The sequence below is a fragment of the Lagopus muta genome, chromosome 4 (genome assembly GCF_023343835.1).
Source record: "Lagopus muta isolate bLagMut1 chromosome 4, bLagMut1 primary, whole genome shotgun sequence".
Classification (NCBI taxonomy): Eukaryota; Metazoa; Chordata; class Aves; order Galliformes; family Phasianidae; genus Lagopus; species Lagopus muta.
In genome coordinates, this window is record NC_064436.1 from 34761770 (window position 1) to 34786079 (window position 24310).

The 24310-nt window shown below is 34.9% G+C and overlaps 1 protein-coding gene across 6 annotated transcripts in view; it reads left to right on the forward strand.

Annotated features, from left to right (window-relative positions):
- Positions 1 to 22653, forward strand: part of PRDM5 (PR/SET domain 5) — a 103881-nt gene extending 81228 nt beyond the window's left edge. For 5 of the 6 annotated variants that reach the window (XM_048942675.1, XM_048942676.1, XM_048942673.1 and 2 more), the window contains 3 exons: positions 3495 to 3580; positions 15191 to 15295; positions 19688 to 22653. In XM_048942675.1, coding sequence (XP_048798632.1) covers positions 3495 to 3580; positions 15191 to 15295; positions 19688 to 19852 — 356 coding nt within the window. In that variant the 3' untranslated portion in view covers positions 19853 to 22653. Of the gene's footprint in view, positions 1 to 3494; positions 3581 to 11748; positions 11819 to 15190; positions 15296 to 19687 lie in introns of those variants that run through there. The other variant, XM_048942677.1, reaches the window with a different exon arrangement.
- Positions 22654 to 24310: the final 1657 nt, after the last annotated feature.

Here is a 24310-nt window from a genome sequence, read left to right on the forward strand (position 1 = left end):
TCAAAATCCCATATGGTTTTCCATCGTGGAATTGTTTTTCATAATCCATGTATTAGGGTTAAACTTATTACGTTAAAAGCTTTGTTTTTATTCATACAATATCTGGAAGTAGAATGTCTAGACTTTGAATTATATTAAATCCACTGCAGTTTATCTAAGGATTATTTATTTGGGGTTATTTGTACAGAAGTGCCCTTAATGTGTTGACCAGTTTGTTCTTGGCTAGCAGGAACATGACAGTAGGCTGTAACTCGACAATAATCAAAGCACTTATTACTACCATCTTACTTGAATGCTTTGCTATTTTGATATAAGTTGTTCTTAGTTATTTTTACATTTACAACATTACTTCTGGGCATGTTGTCTGAACAAGCTGAATTGAATAGGCTTAGTGGATTTTGATGCTGTACTGTAATAGCCTGTTTAAGTGCAGGTCATATTCTCAATTGCAGTTTAGTGGCAGAGCTGTGAACAGCAGCATAGGAGGTGGACCTTCTTCACATATTTTCCAAATGTGAACTTTCAAGATCAGTTCATGGTAGTATACTTGAATGTTGATGATTTTTTTCTGCATGTTATCAGTATATTTAATAAGTAAAATTTAAAACAAAACCCAAACCAACTCTCGCTGGGTGAAATGACACTGCTTTTGAAAACTTACCTTCATATCCAGGAGAAGGCCACAAAAATAATTCCAGGGATGGAACACCTCTCCTATGAGGACAGGCTGATACAGCTGGAGCTTTTCAGCCTGGAGAGGAGAAGGTCCAGAGGAGACCTGAGAGTGGCCTTTCAGTATCTAAAAGGGAGCTATAAGAAGGAATGGGACAAACTCTTTAGCAGGGGCTGTTGTGATAAGACAAGAGAAATGGTTTCAAACTAAAACTGAAGATTTGGACTGAATATAAGGAAGAAATTTTTTTACAGTAAAGATAGTCAGGCACAGGAACAGGCTGCACAGAGGTATGGTGGTTGCCCTGTACCTGGAGACATTCAAGAAAACTTGACTGTTGTATGCACTGGTTTATCTCAAGTGACCCAGCTTTCATCTTGTAAAATCCTAAAACCTGATGAGATAGAACATAAGTTTTATATATATATAAAAGATGTGTGTAGACAGAGGAAACAGTTAATAATGTAAGTACAAAGGCACATATATATATATATATATATATATATATATATATATATAGGGAGTTGAACTTACAGGCTACAAAGAGTAACTTAAATGAAGTCAAATAAGAGCAGCAGTAAATTTATTTGGGATCATCTTTTAAGTTGTTCGTCTAACAATTATTAATGACACAAATGTGTGAGAAGTTGTTTGTGTAATTTAGAAAAATAGGGTGTCACCAAATGTCAAGTCAGAGATCAATCTTTGTTATGTGGTAAACTCAATTTCTGGAACAGTAGAGATTTTTGAAAACTTACAGTGCATAATAGCTGCTTGAAGTTGGTCTTTTTCAGGTGTAACAAGTTGATATGAAGTCATGCTGGTGCCCTCTGCTGGCATCTGCTGAAAGCTCTTAAGGCCTTGCTCAAATCAGACATGATCTTCATGGTTAGTATCTGAAGGATGCTGTTTATCTGTTAATTGAGTGTCAGACAAGCTCAAAACCATCTCTTGAATGTAAAATGATTTCTATTTAAAGCAGCTCGGGGCCAGGCAGAGTGAGGGAGGAGAGGTACAACTACTACCTGTGACTCCTCATCTACTTACAAATCACCAAAAGCTTTAACTTCTACATCCAAAAGCCCTAAAACATAAAAATGTCTGCTTAATTAAATATTTGAACACTGACAACTGTTGGACAGTTTGAAAGGCTGAGGCATGGATTAAAGACATCAAGGGTCGTAAGAGAGTCATATTTCAAGCTACTCAATGAAAACACAACTATGATTCAGCAATTATTATTTTAAAAATACATGTATTCATGTAACTTTGCTTACTGACAGAGTACAAAGAGAAAAAAAATATTTCTATTTCACAGTTACTGAACTGCAAAGATTTGCTGCTATCACTGAGAGTTGTCTGAACAGTAAGGAAAGAGAAAATAACAGAATATTCCACAAAAGAGAGTTTGTATCCCCTTACTTAAATAATCATCTAATCTCAACTGTCCTCAAATCTTTGCATACCCTGTGGCTGTATGGAAATTTTAAGTACACTGTTGACTATCAATCAGCTTTACTATGTTCACAACTGGGCCTTCTGAAAAGCTGTTTCTGTAAGGTATCTCCATTATGTACTTTCTGTGATCCTTTTAATCTTGTTCAGAGGAAGGAATACATCCTTTATTTTCTCTCTGAATAACCAAGGACGAACACCTTATGTAGGGAAAAGATTAGAGAAGGCATGAGGCTTCACTTTTCAAGGGAAGTTTAATATCAGTGTTAGAAGGGACTTGAGGAACTTTAAATGCTAATCTCTCTTACTATCATCCACGTAAATTCTTTACATTGGATAATCAATGAAAGATGTCTGAGGATTTTTAATTGTGATTGAGTGTTAGTAAGCGTTCATCAGACATTTGAACTATGTTGATTTTCTCTATATATGCAAAAGTTCTTTCTTGAGCAGAATCCTTTGCATTGGCTTGGTAGAACAAGCTTTGCTTCACCTGCATTTTCACATAAGGGTTTGTTGCATCTTCACCATTGTGATTGTGTAGAGCAGATTCAAATGTGTTAGTAGAACAAGTTATTGTATCTTGAGATGTTGAACTGTGTTTTTAGAATCATCATTATAGGAAAGAGCAGGTGATAGAGTGAGATTCCAGTACATAGGCTAAAGAATTCAAAATTAAAAGATCTTTGAGATATTACAGAGACTTAAAATTTTTTATGTATTATTGAGCTATCTTAAAAACTTTTAATCTTGTGATTCTGAATAGCTTTGTATCCACATTACACTGGGTTTGGGAAAATCAGCCAGATCATTGCTAATCTACACTAATTTAATTTAGCATTAAACTAAATACTTTTAAGATAAGAGAACTGCAAGGGAGATGCAAAGAACATTCTGCTTCTGTTTTGGTTACAGACTGTGGCAGGAAAAATTGCAGAAACTTTCATGGAAAAATAGTTTATGGGATAGTTTAGACGTAGCATTAAAAAGAGTGTATTTCATATTTAGATTACATTCTACCTCCTAGAAAGTGACCACTTGCAGAATGTGGTTTGGTTAAAAACTGTAGTTTTTTTTAAAAATATTTTATTGATATTTTTGTTTGTTTATTTGTTTTTGTTTCTCTCTGCACAATGGAATCTTGTTAAAACAAAACTAAGCAATGAAGAGTAATATTTTGAACCAGTCCTGCATCTTGCCCAGGTAGACCTTAATTTATAATTTTGCAGATGCTTATCTTTCTTTTTATTTGAATTGTGAAGACAAGGTCAGAAAAAAAGTGCCTCATTTTGTCAAATAACCATGGTGTAAGACCTTCATGTACTGACACCATACTTACGCATTCTTATTCTTTCCTTAATTTCAGGCGAGCGTCCTTACCAGTGTCCTTACTGTGACAAAGCTTTCAGCAAGAATGATGGACTGAAGATGCATATTCGCACCCACACAAGGGTAAGTGCTTTGGTGGCTATTGAGAATTATTTATAAATCACTTGAGGGGAAAAGTAAATATCTCCTGTTTACACAGAAGTAAGGCTATACTCATCAAGGTATTTTATGCTTACCCAAGTGAGAAGCAAAGACTTAAATCATTAACTGTCAAATTCTCTTAGTAGCCTTCTGTTTTTCTTTTGTTAACTGTCTTTTGTTAAAATAATAACAGTATGGTTTTCTTCTTGTAATTTGTGGTTATTTATAAACTAATATTTGTGATTGTTTCCTAACAAAGCAATTCTAAAAAGGCCTCACCATCTTTTAAACTTCAGTATCCAGTATTTTGATTCTTATTGTTTCCGTAAAAACCGGTTACAGTAAGCTTTAGTAGAGGCTGCAGTTTATTAATGAGTGACAAACATTAAGCTGGAAAGAATTGTAGAATCATTTGACTTGGAAGGGACCATTAAAGATCATCTGGTCCAACTCCCTTGCAGCAAACAGGCACATTTACAGGTAGATCAAGTTGCTCAGAGGTGAGGTGAAACTGCAGCAATACTCAGCTTTCCTTTCTTTTCTAGCAAAGATATGCAGAGCTGTCCTAAAACAGTCAGATGTGAATTCCCATAGGAAAGGGTGATCTCTGGCAAAGTCAAGGAGGTCTAACAGTCTCTGTGTTAACTGCCTCTATAAGCCTTCTGCTATAAGGAAAAAAAAAAAAAAAGTAAAAAAAAAAAAAAAAAAAAAAAAAGTAAAAAAAAAAAGTAATCTAGCTTTTACTGGTAATTGCATGGGAGATGTTGCTGCTTATGGAAATCAAGGCTGCCTGGAGGCCAAACCAATGAACTTCGTTATCAGTTAGGATATGAGGGGAGGGGAGTGAAAGTGACTTTTGTGGTTCCCATATGCAAACCTGCACTCAGAATAGCTTTTTGAGAACATGAAGATAATATCAAAGCCGCATGTTTTATTTTCTAGCATTTTACCCAGGTCTTCAAGGCATTAACTTGAGGACTTACATTAAGTTGTAGCTAATGGTATAGCTTCCTGGTGTTTCACTGAGAACAGACTAATTCCATGTTGTTCATTACTTCTCCCTGTTTTTGACTGTTGAATCACTTTAAGAATTGCAGTGAAACCTTTTTCTTTTTTTTAAAAAATTACTGTCTCTTATTATTATTATTTCTTCATAAGGAAAAATTTCATTACCACATATGTGACTGAATGGGAGGAGCAGTAAATAAAACCTTCTATGTCATAATAAAAGTTTAATTTTTTTCCTGATTTCCATATATTTTGAGTAAAAACAGAAAAACCAATACCCAAAAAAAACCAACTCCAAACCAACAAACAAAAAATCAAACCACCTCAAAACCACTGACATCCTATGTAGAAAAATAGAGGAGAAAAAAAAAAAAAAAAAGAGTTAGAATAAGCCTTTAAAGCCTATATGCCTTTAAAGCCTATGAATAGATGCATCTCTGTTGAATATAATACTTTGCAACAGGTGGTGCTTTCTTTCTTCAGAACGCATGATTGTGAGTGAGGCTTGAGAGCTTTACAGACATTATCTTCATTGCTTTAAAATGGTAAATAGACTGTAGAGTGTTTACTTTTAACAGAACTGCTTATCCTTCTGCCTTAGCAAATGAAGTGTTTCAATGAAGGAAAGTTGTGTGGTTCCTTCTTGATAATTCTATATTTTTCTGATTTTTGTATATGTATCAAAGTATTTCAAAAGTTATTTCAAATTGTGCTGAATGGAGTGCTGAATAGAAATGCTCTTCAGCTGAGTGTGCTTGTACTTTTGTAGGATGTTTCTTGCCCTCAGCTATACTTTGAAAAGTAATTGTACACCTTAGTAGAGAATTGTTGGCTTTTAGTTACTTGCTACCATCTCTTTTACGTAATTTATTGTTATATATTTAATAAATATATTTAATAATATATTGTTATATATTTCCATATGTCATCACATTTTGCCACTCTTACATATAAGCAGAAAAAAAAAATCTTAGAAATTTACCATCTGATTCAAAATGCTTCAAATAGAACTGAAAGGCAAACTGAGAACTCACATTGATGTGAGAATAAGAGGAAAAAGAAAATAATTGAAACTGCTTATGAGCGATGGAAGAAAAATTCAACCAGTGCTTATTATTTAGGTAATAGGACAGGGAAGAGTTAGAAAACAGCTTTTACAGACTCGAGATTTTTTTCTTAATAAGTGTAGACTTTATAATCAGAGAAACTGAAATTTTATTACACTAAGAGGGTAATAAAATCTGATTTTAAATGTATCAAACAATGTGCTGTTACAGTATCCTTACAGAAGGAAAGAATGAGATATTATGTACAGCTCAGTTCATGCCAAATGTGATTTGAGTGTTTCCATATACTTAGACTGTAGTGATTGTCTATATGCAGTTTGTATTTCAGTTTTTTTCTTTTTTTTTTCCTATGTGTAAGTGTGCTAAGCAGATGACTAGAAATCTTTACCATTTCATTAGATAATTAAAAATATGCAGGCAAAACCACGAAAGGAATTCTAAACAATCATGTTATGCTTCTTTTTCTGTCATGTTGTTTACATGTTACTCCTTTTACGAAGCTTCACAGAGAAGCTAATTTACATAGAAATGGCATGTTATATTAATTTTTCCCCAAATTCCATTTTTTTAAATTAGATATACATTGACTGCTATAGAAGAGGTGCTAATTCTCCAGCATTCCTGTTCATTTTTTCAGACTATCTCTTCATTCTAGTTTTCTGGGTGTGATCAAGACTTAAAAAGATTAAGATGGTTTCCTTTACAAGGCTGATATCTTTACAAATTTGTATGTTAATGATAAGCTGGATTGCTAGTTTTGAGCATCTTAGATCTTTAACTGAACATAGATTGAAAATTCTGAGCTACTCATGTCAGTTGTTTCTGAAGCCTCTCTTTAGGTGCTTGCAGTGTTTGTGGTGGAGTTCTTCATTCTGGAACTCAGAGACTGCATCTATGGTAGCAAGTAGCAGTGCAGTAGCAGTTACATAAAGTGAAACAATTGGGCCTGAAGACCTGCTGTCACATTGTATGTGTTTCGAGGATTTTATTGAGGATTTTGTATAGTCTTGTCATTCTCTGCTACAACACCCCCTGCTATGCATCTTCAGCTATAGCTAGCAACATGGAATAAGCATAATTTTAGCACCCTTCCTCAAGAGCTTTTCCTGCAGATATCTTGAAAAAAAAAAAAAAAAAAAAAAAAAGTTTTGTCTTTTGGCCAGAAAAATTGTTACATGTAATAATATGACATTTAACAATTCAAATTTAGGCATGTTTTACTAGTGGGATAAAATGCCAAACCTGATCCTGTGGATCTGGGAAGACTGCTGGAAAAATCATTTTAGAAAGTTAAAGTCTGGCAGCTGCTAAACTTGGTACAACCTGGGTGGCCACAGGTGTCAGCTCAAACTCTAGAGTAAGCAGGGAGGGTAAGCCAAAATTCCTACTGACGATGTAAGGAGAAGAAAATACCATATAATATTAAAATTTCACTGGAGTGTCAATTTGCTTCTTTAAAAGCAGATGTGCCTGATTTGTTTGGTTTTCTTAAGAAGAAGTATAACAGCCTAAGAAAACATAAATGAGAAACTCAGTGAATTTCTTAATGAAGTATATTTATAAACTACAAGCTGTATTGAGGAAATATGCATCCACTCTTTGCTGTACAGTAAAGTTTACCTTTTCCCTAAGGCTCTGTTCAGCAGGAGGCACAATATTATGTAGTATAAAGTTAAACAGGGAGAAAATACTGCAATGTAATTGTTAATGTTTGGAAATTTAGTGGTTGATAGGTGCCCACAACATTTGACACGACAGTAATTATTGCTCTGTCCAATGGATATTTTCAGTACTTTTGAAAATGTAGATTTATTACATTGTTTCAGTTAAATACATGGCAGTGATGGAAAACAGGTAGCATAGAAGTCATTCCCAAATGCTCTTTCATCATTTGGTTAGAATATTTCACATTTATGCTTCTAATGTGTAACAGATAGATCTGACTTCTGTAGTTTGCTTAAAAATCTGATTTCTGATGGTTGAAAGGCTGCTGGCTTTAATTCTTGTTGTCTGTTTCTGAGTTAGTAGTTGAAAAGTAGAGAAATTGCAGTATATTCTTAGCTACATTTCCTTTTTTTTCTTTATGCATAGATTCCTACTATTTTAAAAAAAATGTATAAATGTTGAACTATGTTTTTAAAAGTTCAGAAATGTAAGAAATGAACAAATCAGGTGGCATTTTTCTTGTAGTTTTGCCACTAACTTTTCCACACATGGAATACATGGCTGGCTATTTCCACATACACAGACATTAAGTGGAACTGGACTGTAGATTGCAATTGATGTTGTGTATTTTTGGATACATAGAATCATAGTATATCACAAGCTGAAAGTAACCTACAAGGGATGATCATCAAATCCAACTTCTGGCTCAGTAATTCCATATATTTCTATGATTTTAAAGTCAACTCTTGAATTCCTAAATTCTGCAATTATTTTTTCAATGATGGCTGAGAGAATTAGTCTCACTGAAGCTTGAATGAATATATTTGTATGGGTTGCAATCATATGAGTGGGTTCAGTGTAAATATATGCTTAGAATTTAATCACTCACTGGATTGTCTTCTACCCTTCTTAAAAATGGGACTTCACCTGACTGCCATGACTTTTCAAATATCATCGAGAGTGACTTTATGATTGTGTCAGCCAGTTCCCTCAGGACTCTGGAGTGCATCTCAAGACCCATAGACTTACAGATGTTCAGGTTTCCCAGTTGGTTGTGAACCTGATATTTGTGTACAGCAGGAGGGACACTGCTCCTTCCCCCCCTCCCCCTCCAAATTGCCATTGTCCTCTCCACCCACAAAAAAAAAAGGAAAAAAAAAAGAAAGCTTTGGGTACTAAATATAGTCTTCTATGAACAAAACTATCAATGAAATAATATATAAGGTGTTGATTGAATTTCTCATTTTTTTTCATTATATTTTCTCTATATTTCCCCACTGGTGTAACATGAGTGAGTTCTAAACATCTGTGCCTGAGGATGATGACTTTGCCAGTGCTGTGATTTTCTTTTCATGCAAGATCTCTATTTGTATACAGAAAATAGGATGATTGAATCCCAATGCAACTGTATTTTCACACTTACAAAAAATAAAATAAAATAAATTTAAAGAAGTAATTTTGACTAATGCCCTTTTTCCTATTAGAGGGAGAACATATCTTTGGTATTGATATTGTTATTCTTCCAAAAGCAGATCAACATCTGTTTGGTTCTCATCATGGCTGGTCAACGAATCTCCTCTTTCTCTAAATATTAGGATAAAATGGTTTCAGCAGTTTAAAACAAAGAGAAAAAAAAAAAAAAAAAAAGTAAAACTTCACAATTAATTGTAGATAGCAAATGGGTAGAACTACTGTGGAAAGAAACATGTTAATGGTATAGTAAAGACAAACTAAGTGCAAATAGTAGAGTTTTTGAAGAAATGCACCTTATTACTTCTGACAGGCATTTAAATGAAGATGTGCGTTTTTATGTTCTCTGTAGCTGTCTTTAGAAGATTGCAGAATTTTTTCAAAAACCCCAAAACTGAAGTAATACAGAACTTTCCTAATAAATAATTTTGCTTAAATTTGCTGGGAGCATTTCACTATTGTTTCAACAGGAAGATTACTGTGCCTGTTGTAGCCACTGGAAATATTTTTAGAAGAATTTTACTTCTCAGTGGAGGAAGTGTGTATTTCTAAAGTGATTTATTAACTGCCTAACTTTCTCTTGCTTATTGAGCTTTAATCATTATAAGATTCAAAGCCCTACTACTTCTGGAGAGTTATAAATTCTCATCAGCCTTTGTCTTCCTGTGTCAACATTTCTTCAGTAATTTAATGCAAGTTTAAGTGGACCTTTGTCTGTGGGAGATCTGCTTGCTATGACTTCTAAACCCCCCCCCAATTACTAAGAGAGCATCTTGTTAGTTCTTTCACATTTTTCAAACTTACATACAAAACTGGATTCCATTAACTTGCACCATCTGTGATCTGAAGTGACTTAGTCTCTCTTCTCAACGGGGGATGTGTTGCTAGTGGTGATGACCTAGAAGAACGTGTCACTGATGTTTTTTTCCTGACATTAATCAGCTTAATGGTTTGTTTTAAGGGCTGAAGTGTAACTACATAAGCCACAGTAGACACTTTACTGTCTTTCATACTGCACTGTTTCTCAATTTCCTACCCTTCAATGAAGATGAAAGCTGATCTTTTTAACAGAATTGATTGTTACATTATATGTCACCGCTTCATTGATGGTGAAACTACCCATCACTCTTTCTCTGTATGGAAAAAAATGTGTATTGACACTGGAATTTGCTGAGGCTTAACAGTCTGTTAACACAGCTGCTGTCTAACATGTCTTCTTATGAAAAGCTACCTGCTTGGCCTGGCTCCCTCAGCATGGTCTGACACTATCTGTTGAGGGGTTTCTAGGCCAAGCAGAAGGATCCTTCAGGTTCTCTGTGTCTTCTTATTCATTGAAGTTCTCTTTTACTTTTGGTAGACATTTGCTGTTACTCACAGCTCACCTTGCAGTTTTAGTAGTTTACAGGTATGCATTATGAACCCTGTGTAGGCTACCTCAGGTTGAACTCCTTCCAGGCTCTTGTGGTTCTGTGTCTTCAGCTCCCTTTCAGATGGGACTGTTGACCAAAATGGTACCTATTCTGGTCACCTTTTTTAGTAGATGTCATCTGCAGTTGGCCAAAGAGCTTCTGACTGTAGTTTGAGGGACACATCAGCATTTATAATCAGTAATGAATAAAATAGGCTGTAACAAGTGTTAGCAAAAGGTTTAAAGCATACAAAGAAACGGTGCATGTGAAATATAAAACATTTATGTCTTAAACTTCTCTGAATGCTTAAGATGACCTTTAAATAACGCTTGCAGAAGTCAGTGTATGTCTGTCCTAAATTCTACAGTAGGTTACACCACTGCTTTTCCTATGTTGTTCAGAGTGACTGAGCTTCTGGATTTCCAGGGATGCTAGTTGAGATGTCAGTTGTTGGTAGCTGCAAGCCTGGCTGATATACTTTAATGTTTTCTGAGTGATCGTGTTTGTTTGTTCTAGTCCACGTTTTTCCATTCTTGCTAATATTTTCAACAACACTTTATTCTTTTAGCTCTTATGTTTCCTTCAGTAAGAGTAAATGACACCCCTTAAAGTTCTATATTTGCTGTTTACTAAGGAACTTGGATTGAGATCTTTTCAAAATTATTCTGGCTTTACCAAGAAGATTTGTTTGTGTAATATGATAACAGGTAGCAACCTTATTGTTCATTTTCCCCAAATATGTCATGTTTGCCTCTAGACTAGTGTGTTATAAAGATAAGAATTTAAAATGTTTCCAGAGGAAAAAAAAAATTCTTTTACTATCTTTTACTATTATTTAAGTAATATAAGATGTAATATGTTTTTCCATGTTTCTCTTGGCTTCCCTGAATGTTCAGTTGTCAGCACAAAGAAAATTCACATCCGGCTCATAGATTGTCGTGTAACACTTAAGATGGTCAGTGTATTTCACCCTGACATTCTAGTAACTCTCATGAATGCTTTGATGTATGAACATGATCTACAAAAAGAGATGAGCAATAGGTGGATTTTTGATAGGAAGTAAATCAGCTGAATTCAGATTTAAAAAATGAGCACAGTTCTGGATAGCAGTGGTATGTTAAGCATGCTCTGTATGTCAGTTACAATTCTAAGCTCTGAAAAAGATTATTGAGTAATGTTTCTGTAGTCAACAAGTTCACTTTGAGTAGTATAACTCTGCAATCACTGTAGAAAATTACTCAAAAAAGTAAAGAATAGGATCTCTTGAGTATGGGTTTATCCCAGTTTTAGCTTGCGCTTGCCATCTTTGAAAGGGTTGCCAGAACTATTCTTAACTCTTTACACTCTTAATTCTTTACACTCTTAACTTTGAATCTTGAGTTGTATTTTATTTGGAAGTACTGTCTTCTGGATTGTGTTTTTTCTTGTTGCTGATGATGAACTCGTGATAGTTCCAGGGTCAGATTTAAATGGTTGCTTGGAAAGGGTCATACCAAAATCATTAATGCTTTTCCTTTGCAATCAATTTTAGCAAGTTTACACAGCAACAACTGCAGCAACAGACAACTACAGCAGCAGTTAGCAGTTCAGATACTATGCATGTAAGTATTTCCATCTGCTGTTGTTGCAGGATACACTGTACACATGTTCCACCAATCTGTTGAGGCTGGCATCAAATGGCCTTTAAAATTTGTCCTGTTCTCATTTTTTTCAGTGCAATGCACACTTTGTGTTGAATCCAAGGTTGTTATTTATGATTCTGCCATCCAAAGGCAGAGAAGGTGTGCACTGAAGAGAAGATTCTGTTTTATTTATCATGGTTGTTAAAATTCCTCTCTCCCTTTTTATTTTATTTTTTTTATTTTTTTTATTTGATAAACTGAAAACCATCAAAGATGGGTGCTTCTACGTTAGAATACCATTTTTACAGAGAAACACCTTCCAGAATGGCAAGTCTCATTTAGGCTCTCCTAGACCTTTCTTGCCTTTCTGTGTTTAGAGGCAGAGGCGTTATAAATCCCCATCTATATATTTCTATTTAGACCTGGTATACTTAAAAGAGTAATATGATATACTTAAAAGAGTAATATTGAATCACTTACTTATCAGCCAAATCTTGTCTCTCTTGATCTCCCAGCTCCCTTCCTCACTTGAATCATCAATAAAAGGAAACACATGTAGTCCTTTGGCTGTGCTGCCACCATAACCATGGACTGGCAAATGCCTTTAGAACTGAGGGTAGAGTTATTCTACTAGCAGCTGCTAACTCTTCTGAAGCCAAACTTATATGATCCTTTCACTGACTTCCTGTTTTGTTGACAGTTAGCTGGTTATTCCCTTTTCCAACTTTATTCAAATCTCATAATTGTCGATGTTGTCCTTTTGTGGTGGCATTTCAATTTCTTCAGACTTCTTGCTGTGTTTTTAAATACATACATACATACATATATATGTGTGTATATATATAACTGGATAACACAGCTTTTTTATTATAATTTATCTTATGCTTTTTTTAATGGACATAGTTATGAATGAAGGGCAGCTTAATGGAGAGAGCAGGCTAATGTGAATCAAAACTGTGACTGCTGAAGTCAATGATATATACAGATGTAAGAGATCTAAAAATAAGATCAAAGACTTCTTTGGATATCATTTCATACACTACATATGCGAATTTGAATGTAAATACCAAGAGAATAAATAGATATGCCTTTTTGCTTCCCCCCCCCCCCTCCCCGCAGTAAGGAATTATACAGATCATACAAATAAATGCATATAACCTCAGGGGCAATATTTCTGCCCAGGCTTGTGACTAACTTCCTGGTGTTCATATTGGTTTTCTCTCTAGAATGGAACCTGGGCAACTCTGAAGCCCATTTGGATCTGAAATGGTGAAGTTAATCATAATCAAGTTTTACCCTTCAGTTTCCTTTAGAACAAGATAATAAAATGGAAGCAAATGCACCTGACACTGTTCTCAATAATTGAATTTTTTTAGAGGTGTTTTATGTATACACATCATATATTTTACATTTTCCCATGCAAAGAAACCTTTCTTTACAACCCATGCAAAGAAAGGTTGTTTTCTGAGAACTCACAGAAAATATGGTTTATATTAACCACAATGCTGAGCCAATTAAAGTGTTGCAGTTTAACCTGCTTTTCATATGGCTTATCCATGTATTGCCTTAAAAAATAATGCTTCATGAAGTCTTCAGGCAGTCCAGAGAAATTTTTCATTAAAAGTTTTTAGTCTAGATGGCAATTTAAGATCAGATCATTTATAAGTAATTTATGTTTTACTATACACTAAAGTGTTATGGAAATTACAAAATTAAGTTATTGTTGAAAAAAACACAAAGAAGAATCTCTTACAAAGGAGAATCTTATATAGAAAACTTTGTTAAGGGCTTCTATTAGGCCTATTTAATGATGTGCAGCTGGACACCATATAGTCAGGCTGTGTCAGCAGACAGTTTTGTCTTGCATCAAACTAGAATGTACTTTTAAAAATTTCATAATACTAAAATGTAAAATTGATACTGCTAAAGAACTACTTTTCTGTGTTGATACATATTCCTGTCACTGCAAGCTGAGACATTTCTTTGACAGAACCTTTTCTAGGGAACTTCATGGGGAGCTCACTCTCATAGCTTGCAACAGAAGAACTCTGGATACTGCAAAGAGCGGCCCTAAAGAAAGAGCTTGGGATTTACCCAAAGCAGCACTGGTTGATATTCTGTTTGTTTAATTTATACAGTTTATGCTGAGCACCTGGCAGGATTAAGCAATATATAGAGATTTATTTTCCCCTACATACTCAGAATAGGAATTCAATATCAGTTTTTAGCTTCAAAACCTTACCTGAATTGTTCTTTCTCCCTTAGCATAGATCTCCCACTATCTCCCAAAAGACCATATAAGGTTAATTACTATTATTTGTTAAATCATGGAGTTAACATTTTTATTGCCTCTTGATTGTCAGTCTTTATTTCCAATTTTACCTAGTAGAAAATCCTTAGTGGTTATTTTAACATCTGTCTTTTGATTTCAAGCGATATGTAATTAGGGAACACAGGAAAAAAAAAAAAGTAGGGTGAAAACGGAAGAAGTACAATTGACTGAAAATAAAAGTGCCTCTAGACCTTCAGAGTCATCAGTGGAACAATTTGTAGTGCCATAATGCTTATGTTCATATTTAATTACTTTATTTAGATGTTGTTTTCCATGCAGTTCTTTCGTAAATGTAGTGGAATAAAGGAGGAATTACCTATATGTAGATTTATAAATTACGGAAGAAATTTGAAGAAGGAAATCTCTATATAAGTGATTTTCCGTACATACCTCTAATATTTAAGTATTTGAGGTCAGTGAACTTGCTACTTTTATAACATTGTGTGTTACAGTAGCTGCTAACCAATAGTTCTAAAAAAATGCAGATGGCTAGATTGCCATCTGTACTTTTGGGATTCTGCATTGAATATGTTATTAACCTTCTGTCATCACTTTATTCAAAATAAGCTTTTTTTCCTCTACTGCAACCTTTTCTTGTACCCCCAGTTCTTCCCTTCATTTCTTTCCTTGCTTGGAAACCTGGTAAAGAATGTGAGGTTTTATAGACATCTTACTAGTCTTTTTTTCTTTAAGCTTTTGTGGTGGATGAAGGAAAACACATTGAAATTTTACGTTTTCATACCTTTCATGTTACAAAAAACAGATTTCCAAAATGGCTGGGTTTTAAAGACTGGAACAGATAATTAATTCATAAGTGGGTGTTGAAGTGGAAACTGTCAGGCCACAGCTTTCCCAGCTTTCACTTAATCATCTGAAAGTCGTTTTCTGTTGTTTTCACTGACTGTAATCCCTTAGAGAAAATATAAAACTTGCACCATCATCCAGCATGGAATTCCACTCCTTTAATGACTTGGGCTCTGTGTTGACTCACTTTCACTCACTGTTGTCATTTCATACAGGAAAAGCCATACCAATGTTCTGAATGTAACAAGGCTTTCAGTCAAAAACGAGGCCTAGATGAGCACATGAGAACCCACACCGGAGAGAAGCCGTTTCAGTGTGATGTGAGTTGATCTATCCCTTTGTTTTCTTGATTTCAGTGCAGGAGCAAGGCTTATCTTCGGTGAGAATATGGCCTTGCATCCATTAGCTGTGGCATAAAGTTACCCGTAATAGGGTCTTTGCCTAACTCATGAAAGACCATTCTGGTGAATTTTACGTAGCCTCTGCTGTTGCCAAGAGCGTTGCACTCACTTTTTTAATGGTTTTGACTCCCAAAAGTGCTATTTTCACTGTTCTTAATGCGATTTAGGTATTGCAAGTTACAAATTCATGCTAGTTGGGTTTCCCTCTGATTGTTTGACAGGTTAATAGTTGGAGAGAGCAGCTTATACAGAAAAAGTTATTAAAGACATTACATGGAATCTGAATGCTTCTGATGTTGTTCAGTAACACAAGTATAAATTTAGAATTTCTTATTTTTGTTTAATGAAATCTGGTGTGTTATTTTCAATAACTATCCATGTGTTTTCTTTGAACAATGAAGAAATCACAGATGCTGTGTATGTTTGCAATTCTGAATTGCGGAATACTGTATTACAGCTCATAGATCACTGTCAATTACAGTATGCCCCATTCTATACGATGTGTCTCATCACTTCCAGGATGTGTGGAAAGGTTGATTGTGCAGAAACAATTGGAAAGAAATGACATTCAGAATTACCAAATACAGGATTGAAAATTGTTGTTCAAAGATTTAGTGAGGGTATCAATTCAGGGAAGAAAATGAGTGCAGGTTCTTTGTTTTGTGATTCTAGTACTGATTGAATTAGTCTTATGTACCTTCACTTATTGCAGATGTTTTTAATGCTTTCAATTACAGTCATGTTTCACTAAAATCATTCTTCAGCATGCATGTTTGGCCAAGAACACACTACAGAGATTGCTGAGTTTTCAGGGTTTTAACATGCACAGCAGTTGCCACTACTGCTCATTCATGCAATATTCAGTTGCCCAAGTGTTTACAGTGCTTTCCTGTTTCATGTAATACAGGCTTGTGCTACATGTAAAAGTAATCCATATAGTCCATATGAAGGTGCCGCACTTTCTTTACATGGTCATTTCTGTGTATTATCAGTCATCAAAAGCAATTTTAGATCTTTTAATCAATCAAAGACTTCACTTTCCATTGATAACAGTGGAAATTGAATATTACTATTTTAAACTTCTAATATTTCACAAGGGAAAATGAAAACTGAAATACAGAAACACAAAATATGTTTATCCTAGTATATTGGCTTTCTGTCCTCTGAAGACTTGCCTGTTTTTAACTGGAAGGCCAGTTCAACTTCAGTTTCCTCAGAGACGAGATGTTATTCTTTTGGGACAGAAAGATCAAGCGCTACTTATCCTGGTTTATTTCCAGTGCAGTATTTCCCACCACTCCATCTTTAGTTGACTCTGCACTTATTTTTACACGTCAGTTGTCTCCATCCTCCCTATTCAATCAAAACTTTTTTATTATAAGCACAAGATATGTCACTTTAGGTAATGCATTCCCTGTTTTCTTTTTGAAGAAGTCTGATAGTAAAATATCCTAGAGCCTTAAAGCAACAGCAGGACATGTGGTTCTAGATCCAGTTGTTTAGTGAGCATTATAAATGAAAAAAATTACCATGAGACTGTGCTATAAGCAGTTCATCTTAAAAATCAAGAGATTTATCTTTAATAATATTCATAAGAATAGTTTATTTTTAATACTAAGAACTACTGAGGAAATCTCTAAAGCTGATTGGCCTACTGCATCATAAAGAGGTTTATGTTATATTTGCCCTGCTCCTTAGCCTTTTTTGCTATTGAAAACTTTTGGAGGAAGGTTAATGCTGGTCTGAATGGCTCTTAGGCTGTTTTTTTTTTTGTTCTGTGGTTTTATGTTCTGACATTTTTGTCATATTCAAAGTGGATACTACAGATTCTCCTTCTACCTTGGAGTGTTTCTGCAAACTGTCTGTCTTCTCTTTTTGTAAATGCAATATGCAATTTCATGCTGAAATTTTTATAAGTTAGCTTAGCGGAAGCTTAATCTGGCATCTTGAACTCTACCTCTTACTATATTCTCATTGTTTTTTTTCTTTGTTTGTTTTTGTTTTTTAAATTGTGAGGTGTATGTAAGATGCACAGAATACATGCAGCTTGTGTGTGTATATCCATGATTGACTTCCTAGCTTTCAGTAAATGTGTGTTTACAAAGACATGACACTTCTAACACATTCAAATGTGAGGGCAAGTGTGATGGTAGTGATTAGGTACATGAGTTTCTCTGTGGAAGAGAAATAGAAAATGGTACTTGACAAAAGAAGTATTAAGACCCAACCAGTGAATTCTGTAAGTAACATTCATCATCCCTTAACAAAGAGTGACTGTTGCTTGGGGCTGAAACAGGTAATTATATGCTTAAGGAAAAAAGTTGGAGAGTTACAGTTGCTGTATAATAGTTCTCTCTGTTACATCATGTCATAAATTCAGAAATGTTCCATCGCAATAGCACATACAATGTTCTTGTCTGGGGAAAAATATTTTTGGTACAAAACTTGCCTCAGGCTGTTGCCTTTTTTATGGTCATTGTATGGTTTTGCCTTAGCTGGCATTTATAGAATCGTAGAATTGTTCAGGTTGGAAAAGACCTTAAAGATCATCGAGTCCAACCTCAACCTGACCATACCACCCTAACTCTAACAACCCTCTGCTAAATCATGTCCCTGAGCACCACATCCAAATGGCTTTTAAACACATCCAGGGACGGTGACTCAACCACCTCCCTGGGGAGCCTACTCCAGTGCTTAACAACCCTTTCTGTAAAAAACTTTTTCCCGATGCCCAACCTAACCTTACCCTGGTGCAACTTCAAGCCATTTTCCCTCATCCTGTCACCAGTGAGAAGAAACCAACCCCATTTTCGCTGTAAGCACCTTTCAGATATTTGAAGAGAGCAATAAGGTCTCCCCTCAGCCTCCTTTTCCCTAGACTAAACAGCCCTTGTTCCTTCAGTCTCTCCTCATAGGGCATATTCTCCAAGCCCTTCACAAGCCTTGTTGCCCTTCTCTGGACCTACTCCATCATATCAGTGTCCCCTCTGTACTGAGGTGTCCAAAACTGAAGATAGTACTTGAGGTGGTGCCTCACCAATGCTGAGTACAGGGGCAGGATTACTTCCCTAGTCCTACACACCACACCATTCCTGATACAAGCCAGAATGACACTGGCATTCCTGGCCACCTGGTCACACTGCTGGCTCATATTCATCTGACTGTCTATCAGTATACCAAAAGTATATGTATTCTGCAAGTCACAATTATCTGTTTGTATAGTCAATTCTGTTTGTATACTTTGCTTTTAAAAAGAGCCATCCAGCACTTTCATTACTAGTTTGATACCAATATAAATTTAAAATTCTGTTTTACATCAGAGAGATTCTGCTGGATTCTCTTGAGTTTCCTCTGCACAAGACTTGTTTTTGTCTGGAATTCCAAGATTGCAAGCCTGTACATGTTCATCTACTGATATGATCGCTGACTGTTTCATTTGTCAAATCAGGAGCATACATTCTAAAAATATTTTTTTCTGGGAAATTCATGCCTACAGTATATACTTGGATGGAAGTTGAATGTGACAGCATTAACTACATGATATCAAGTAACTTGATGTCTTGCCTACAGATTCTTACTTTTCTTTCTTTTCTAACTTCTCCTAGCTGAACTTATTGTTAACCTTTCATTTTAACTGCAATACAGAAATTTGTGTAAGAAATGATTGTTTTAGCATAGCAGAGTATCTATTATATATATCTATTATATAATATCTATTCAAATAGCAGAGTGGACTTGAAAGCATGGAGTGCAGAGGAGGAAGGGAAGAAACAGCCGGTTATAAAGCAAAGGAAATGCACTTTAATTTGCAACTATTGTCTTTTTCCTTGGCCAGGCAAAAGAACACCACGACAGTTGGGCTTCCTCTTTTATTGTTATTAAGCTTTGTTGCAGTACTGAGAACCCCCTCTTTCTCATTTCTGCCTCCTCATAACTGAGCAATTTGAACTGATTTTTGTGATTCCACGGATCTCATTCTGCTGATCAGAAAGAAAGCGTTTCCCTTGACGTTAAATTGACAGATGCTTGTGAGATTTTTGTCTAAATTTTTGTTGTGTCCAGAGAGAAAAATAGGTTTTCAAAAAGTAATGTTACTGGAATACCTCCATGTGTTGCAGATCGTTAAGGTACAGCATTGAAAGACAGAGTAATAATCTTAGAAGTGTTCTCTGAAGTGTTATTCTTTTGAAGACAAACTCATTTATTTAGTCTTGCAGGCATGCATAGCTGTGACGTCAGTGATGTAAAATTGTACATATTTAAAGTTTTAAGATCTCTGTTGTTGTCTTTGTATTGTCTTCTCTGGCCTAGGTTTGTGATTTGTCCTTCAGCCTGAAGAAAATGCTGATTCGACATAAGCTGACTCACAACCCCAATCGACCAATGGCAGAATGCCAGCTTTGCCACAAGAAGTTTACAAGAAATGACTACCTCAAAGTGCACATGGAAAATGTCCATGGTGAAACTGACAGCTAATTATGATGTGTGAGAAGAATGGATCTCATGTTCCAAAGTGTTCCACTTGTATGTGTACATACTCCAGACTTCTCACCTGACTAGTAGGCATAGTCAGGAGAAACAACTGTGTTCGCATGTTATTTTTCTCACTTTTTTATATGGTAGCAGGACAGAAAAAAAGGCAATCACTTGAAGGAAAATAAGAAGTTGAAAATAAGAAGTTGAAGAGACAATTTAAAAGAAACAAACTAAAAAATCCAACCAGCTCTAAATAAATTTTGCTTTCTCAGCTCCTGCCTTAGAAACCTAGATATTAGTGATGCTGCCTGGAAAGCTTGGACATTTCAACCCCTGGCTGTCTGCAACTATTTCTATATCTAAGCTTCACGCTCCATTACAAATCTTGAAGTGGAAGCCAGACAGAATTTGTCTATGTGATTGATTGCTGATTCTATTCAGGCATATTTTATTCAATTCTTATAATGCCGCATTTTATTGTGACATGACTTTATCTCACTTTATTTACAGCTTTCTTATTACTAGATGGAACTGATTAACTTGAATTGATTCTTGAGATGTCAGGATGTATGGACATAGAAACTGTGGAAATCTGTCAACTTAGGTTCTAGACAATGACAGAAATGCTTGTGGTTGCGTGTAACATGACAGTAGTAAAAAAAATAAATAAACAATTTAGTTCAACTATTATATTCATACTCATCACTGTAACTGGCAAGGTAAGTGGAAAGACTTCCTGAGTGAGTGGCTTGAGCAGCTCCAGCTGTCTGGTTAATATGTATTTGATTTTCTGGTGAACAGCTGGTTCCCAGTCTTTCCTACTACTAAAACAGATGCCCTTGTTTTCTTCATCCCATTTAACTACCTTTGTTTTGTTAATCTTGTTAATGAGCCATGGGAGAAATAAACCTAGGTAACAAAATGAAATTCTCCCAAATATCACATTGAGTTGTTTACTGGAGTAAAACTCTGGAAAAGAATTGCTGCAGGTCTTCTTTATATCATATCTAGATAACTAAGAAATTGTTATCTACAAGAGTGGAAAAAATGTAACTTCAGAGAGTGATTGGATTTGAAAATCCTGAGATATCAGCAGTTAATATTAAGACTGTCACTGGCCAATTTTTCGTATTTATTTTAGACAATGTTTTATAAAATGAACTAGTGTTGAAACACCCTGGTTCTAGTTTTTATGGGAAGAGAGTTCAGGTTTTCTGAACTGCAGTGGGAACAACTAAATGAACAGCATGATTTATTTTTTTTTAATCTCTCTTCTCAGATCTGTCTTTTGTGATAGATTTTTCAACCACCACAGCACCAGCACAGAAATAGCAATAGATCTTTCCTGAGCTACATGTGACCAGTTTGGCTTTAATGAGTTACCTGCAAGGTTTCTGCTGGCAATGGTGTGATCTTTAGCTGAATCTGCAAATTTGAAATTAGAACCATGTCCCCTAGATATTTAAAAGGAATAAGGCATAGTTAGGCAATAGGCGTAGTCTGCCAGACTGTATTGTAAGTGTGTAAAATAATCCATGGCATTTACATACTGAGATAAATTCATATGAAGAGGGTTCTGAAAGAGAATTGCATGTGAAGAACAGTTAATATTCTGTTGTTCCTTAACATACCAGTTCAGTGTAGAACAAGTTGCATAGATGTCATGCTGGTGTGTGAAAGTTGTAACACTACATGTATGTGTTATGTAATCTTGTGTCATGTTATAATCTCTACTGTGTAAAGTTATAAAGTCTCTGTTCTTTTTAACTTCAATTAAATGTAGAACGTTTTTTCCTGTGTTTTAGTCGTTTTTCAGAATATTAGTTCTGAAGACAAACTGCATGGCTAATACTTCACAAATTAAAATTATTCAGTAACACTTCACTATTTTGTTCCATTCGACTTGTGTATTTAAAATGCATATACTTAATTGATTCTGATTGTTTAGGATTCCTGCAGACTTTAAAGAAGTGCGATTATAAAGATTTAGTACTTTGCATCTCCGATCTGTGTGTGAAAATATACAAAGTCCTCTTTCTTCCCTTTTTGGTACTTGTGAGTTATATGAAAATTGGAGTCTTTGATAGTTCTATATAAATGCTTTTCCATATAAATCAAATATGTTGTACACATCTAAGATTAATACAATAGAAACAGTTATTACCAGGCTGATTGAAAAATACTTCTCAACTTATTTGAGAATGTTATTTTTCAGACTTGTAAGTCCAGAGAAATTTAATTTATTCTTGCAGTTATAAAAAATCATGTAGTTAACCTGTTCAGACAGCAGAATCAATATCAAATACTGAGATGTCTGACAATGTATTTGAGGCTTTTAATTTAACTGTTATTAATGATCTGCAAAGATGATTAATGTGGCTGGGATAGGAGGACATCACAAAGGAGACTTCTCTTTTTTTGTTTTGCCTTTTTGACGAAAATAAAATCAAGAATTAAATCACATAAAAATAAGCAGATTTTTAAAATATTTTTCTTCCTTTACATTTTTTCTTCCCTGTAGTCAGTGCAAACTAAAGCACAGGGAATAGCAGAAGAAAATAAGAAAAAAAAAAAAAAGAGTTTAAAGTTTTTCTAAACAGTTCTTAAGTGACTACACTAAAGAAACACTAAGAAGAGAATCAATCACCTTGCAAAAAGAAAAAAATCTTAGCTAATCTTAGAATCTTAGCTAATTACTGAAAGTCGGTGGATGAAAATGATAAGTTACTCATTTTGCTGCTGGGAAAATTACCTTATATGTATTAGTAGTAATCATGTGTTTACTCAATAGCAGCAGCTAACTGACTGGAGTACTGATCTTCTTAATGCTTTCAGTGCTTCATGGAAAAGACAGATAGGCGCAGCAGCCCAGTTCCACCTCATAGCTGTAGTTATGTAAGAAGACAAGGATCTTCCCTTGTGGACTAAGGTGGTTACAAATCTGCCTGAGCCCCTACAGAACCAGCACCTGGCTCAGCTAGGAACTGCCCTGTTCTTTCCATGAGGTGCTTGTGTTTCATGCAGAAGGTAATATGATCTCGGTGAATTCCTGGTGTTGAACTGTATAATGGAGTTTATATGCAATGCAGACTTACCTTTGTATACTTCTACTCGGTCATACCTTTCTTATGCAAATAAACAAAAATAAAACATAAAAAACCTCAAACTTTTTCCTTTGAGTAAAAATCTTCAATTGGCAAATATTCCCTTCAGGTGATTTTGAGAAGTGAGAAATTGAAATATTTTGGTTTAAAGGTAATTGTTGATATTTTTTGTGTATGTGTTCATATGTTCATTTTGCTTTGTTAACTGTTGTTGCAACATAACAAAAAAAATCATCATTAATTAAAATATTGACTCCTCCACAGTGAGCTGTATAATGCAGACCGATATGAAGAGTTAGAAATCCTCCCAAAAAAACAAGTGCCACTGTTATTTTAGAAGGCTGTGTTTTCTTTTTATTGCCTGGTTTTCTCCAGATCATGACATTGAATTTGTTCTCTTTATTTTTCTATTACAGTTAACATTGAGAAAGTTCCATCTCTAATGTTGGGAACAGCAGCAAACTCCTTCCTTTGCTTTCCAGTCTGATCAGATGTACAGCCAGAAGCTGGTACAAATCTTTAACATGATAATAACAGCAAACACAAAAGATATTTGTAATTCTTTTTGTCTGTAAGATTTTCAAAATTTTGATGGATCCTTCATGTCAGCAAGTTCTAATTCAAAATCAGAAAGAGGAAGAAATACGGTAAGTTAATAAATGTATTCTGGATGATTTTGTTGTTGTGTTTAAATGTTTTTAACACATTTAAATGTTTAAATGTGTTTAAACAGACATAGTATTCTCAAAGCATTTTATGTGTTCTGCGGCAAAACTTGTGATTCTGTTACAATAATATAGATTTCTGGTCTGTGTTTTAACTTGTGACCTTTAATATTCTGCATTTGCATCAATATGTACCAATGCCGTTATTCTTCAAAGACCTCTTACTGTAGTTTATTTTAACTTAGAGCTATTTGCAGTGCACAACAATGACATTTTATGGAGCTGATGACATAATATGCAATTATATAAATTATTCTCAGAGTCTGAAGAAATAAGACTATTTTGTCACTTGTTTATACTGCTAGATTCACCAACTCAATTTGTATTTCCTGCAAAAACAAACAAACAAACAAACAAACAAAAAACTATAATCAGCTCTACCCAGTTAGCTCTACTCTCTGCCTCCTTTCCTCCATCTCACCAGTGCTTTCAGTGAGTGTGCGAGTTATAGGGAAGAAAGTCTAAGAGTATTTCAACCTAGGAAAAACATTTTGATCTACTGAGATGTTTTTCCTTCCTGAAGGCTGGGAAAAGTAAAGGAATTCTGAATCCAAACCAGAAATTGATTTATTTTCTTTTATTGCTTTACATTAAAAGAGGGGAGAATATTCTTTTGCTGTCTGCCTTGT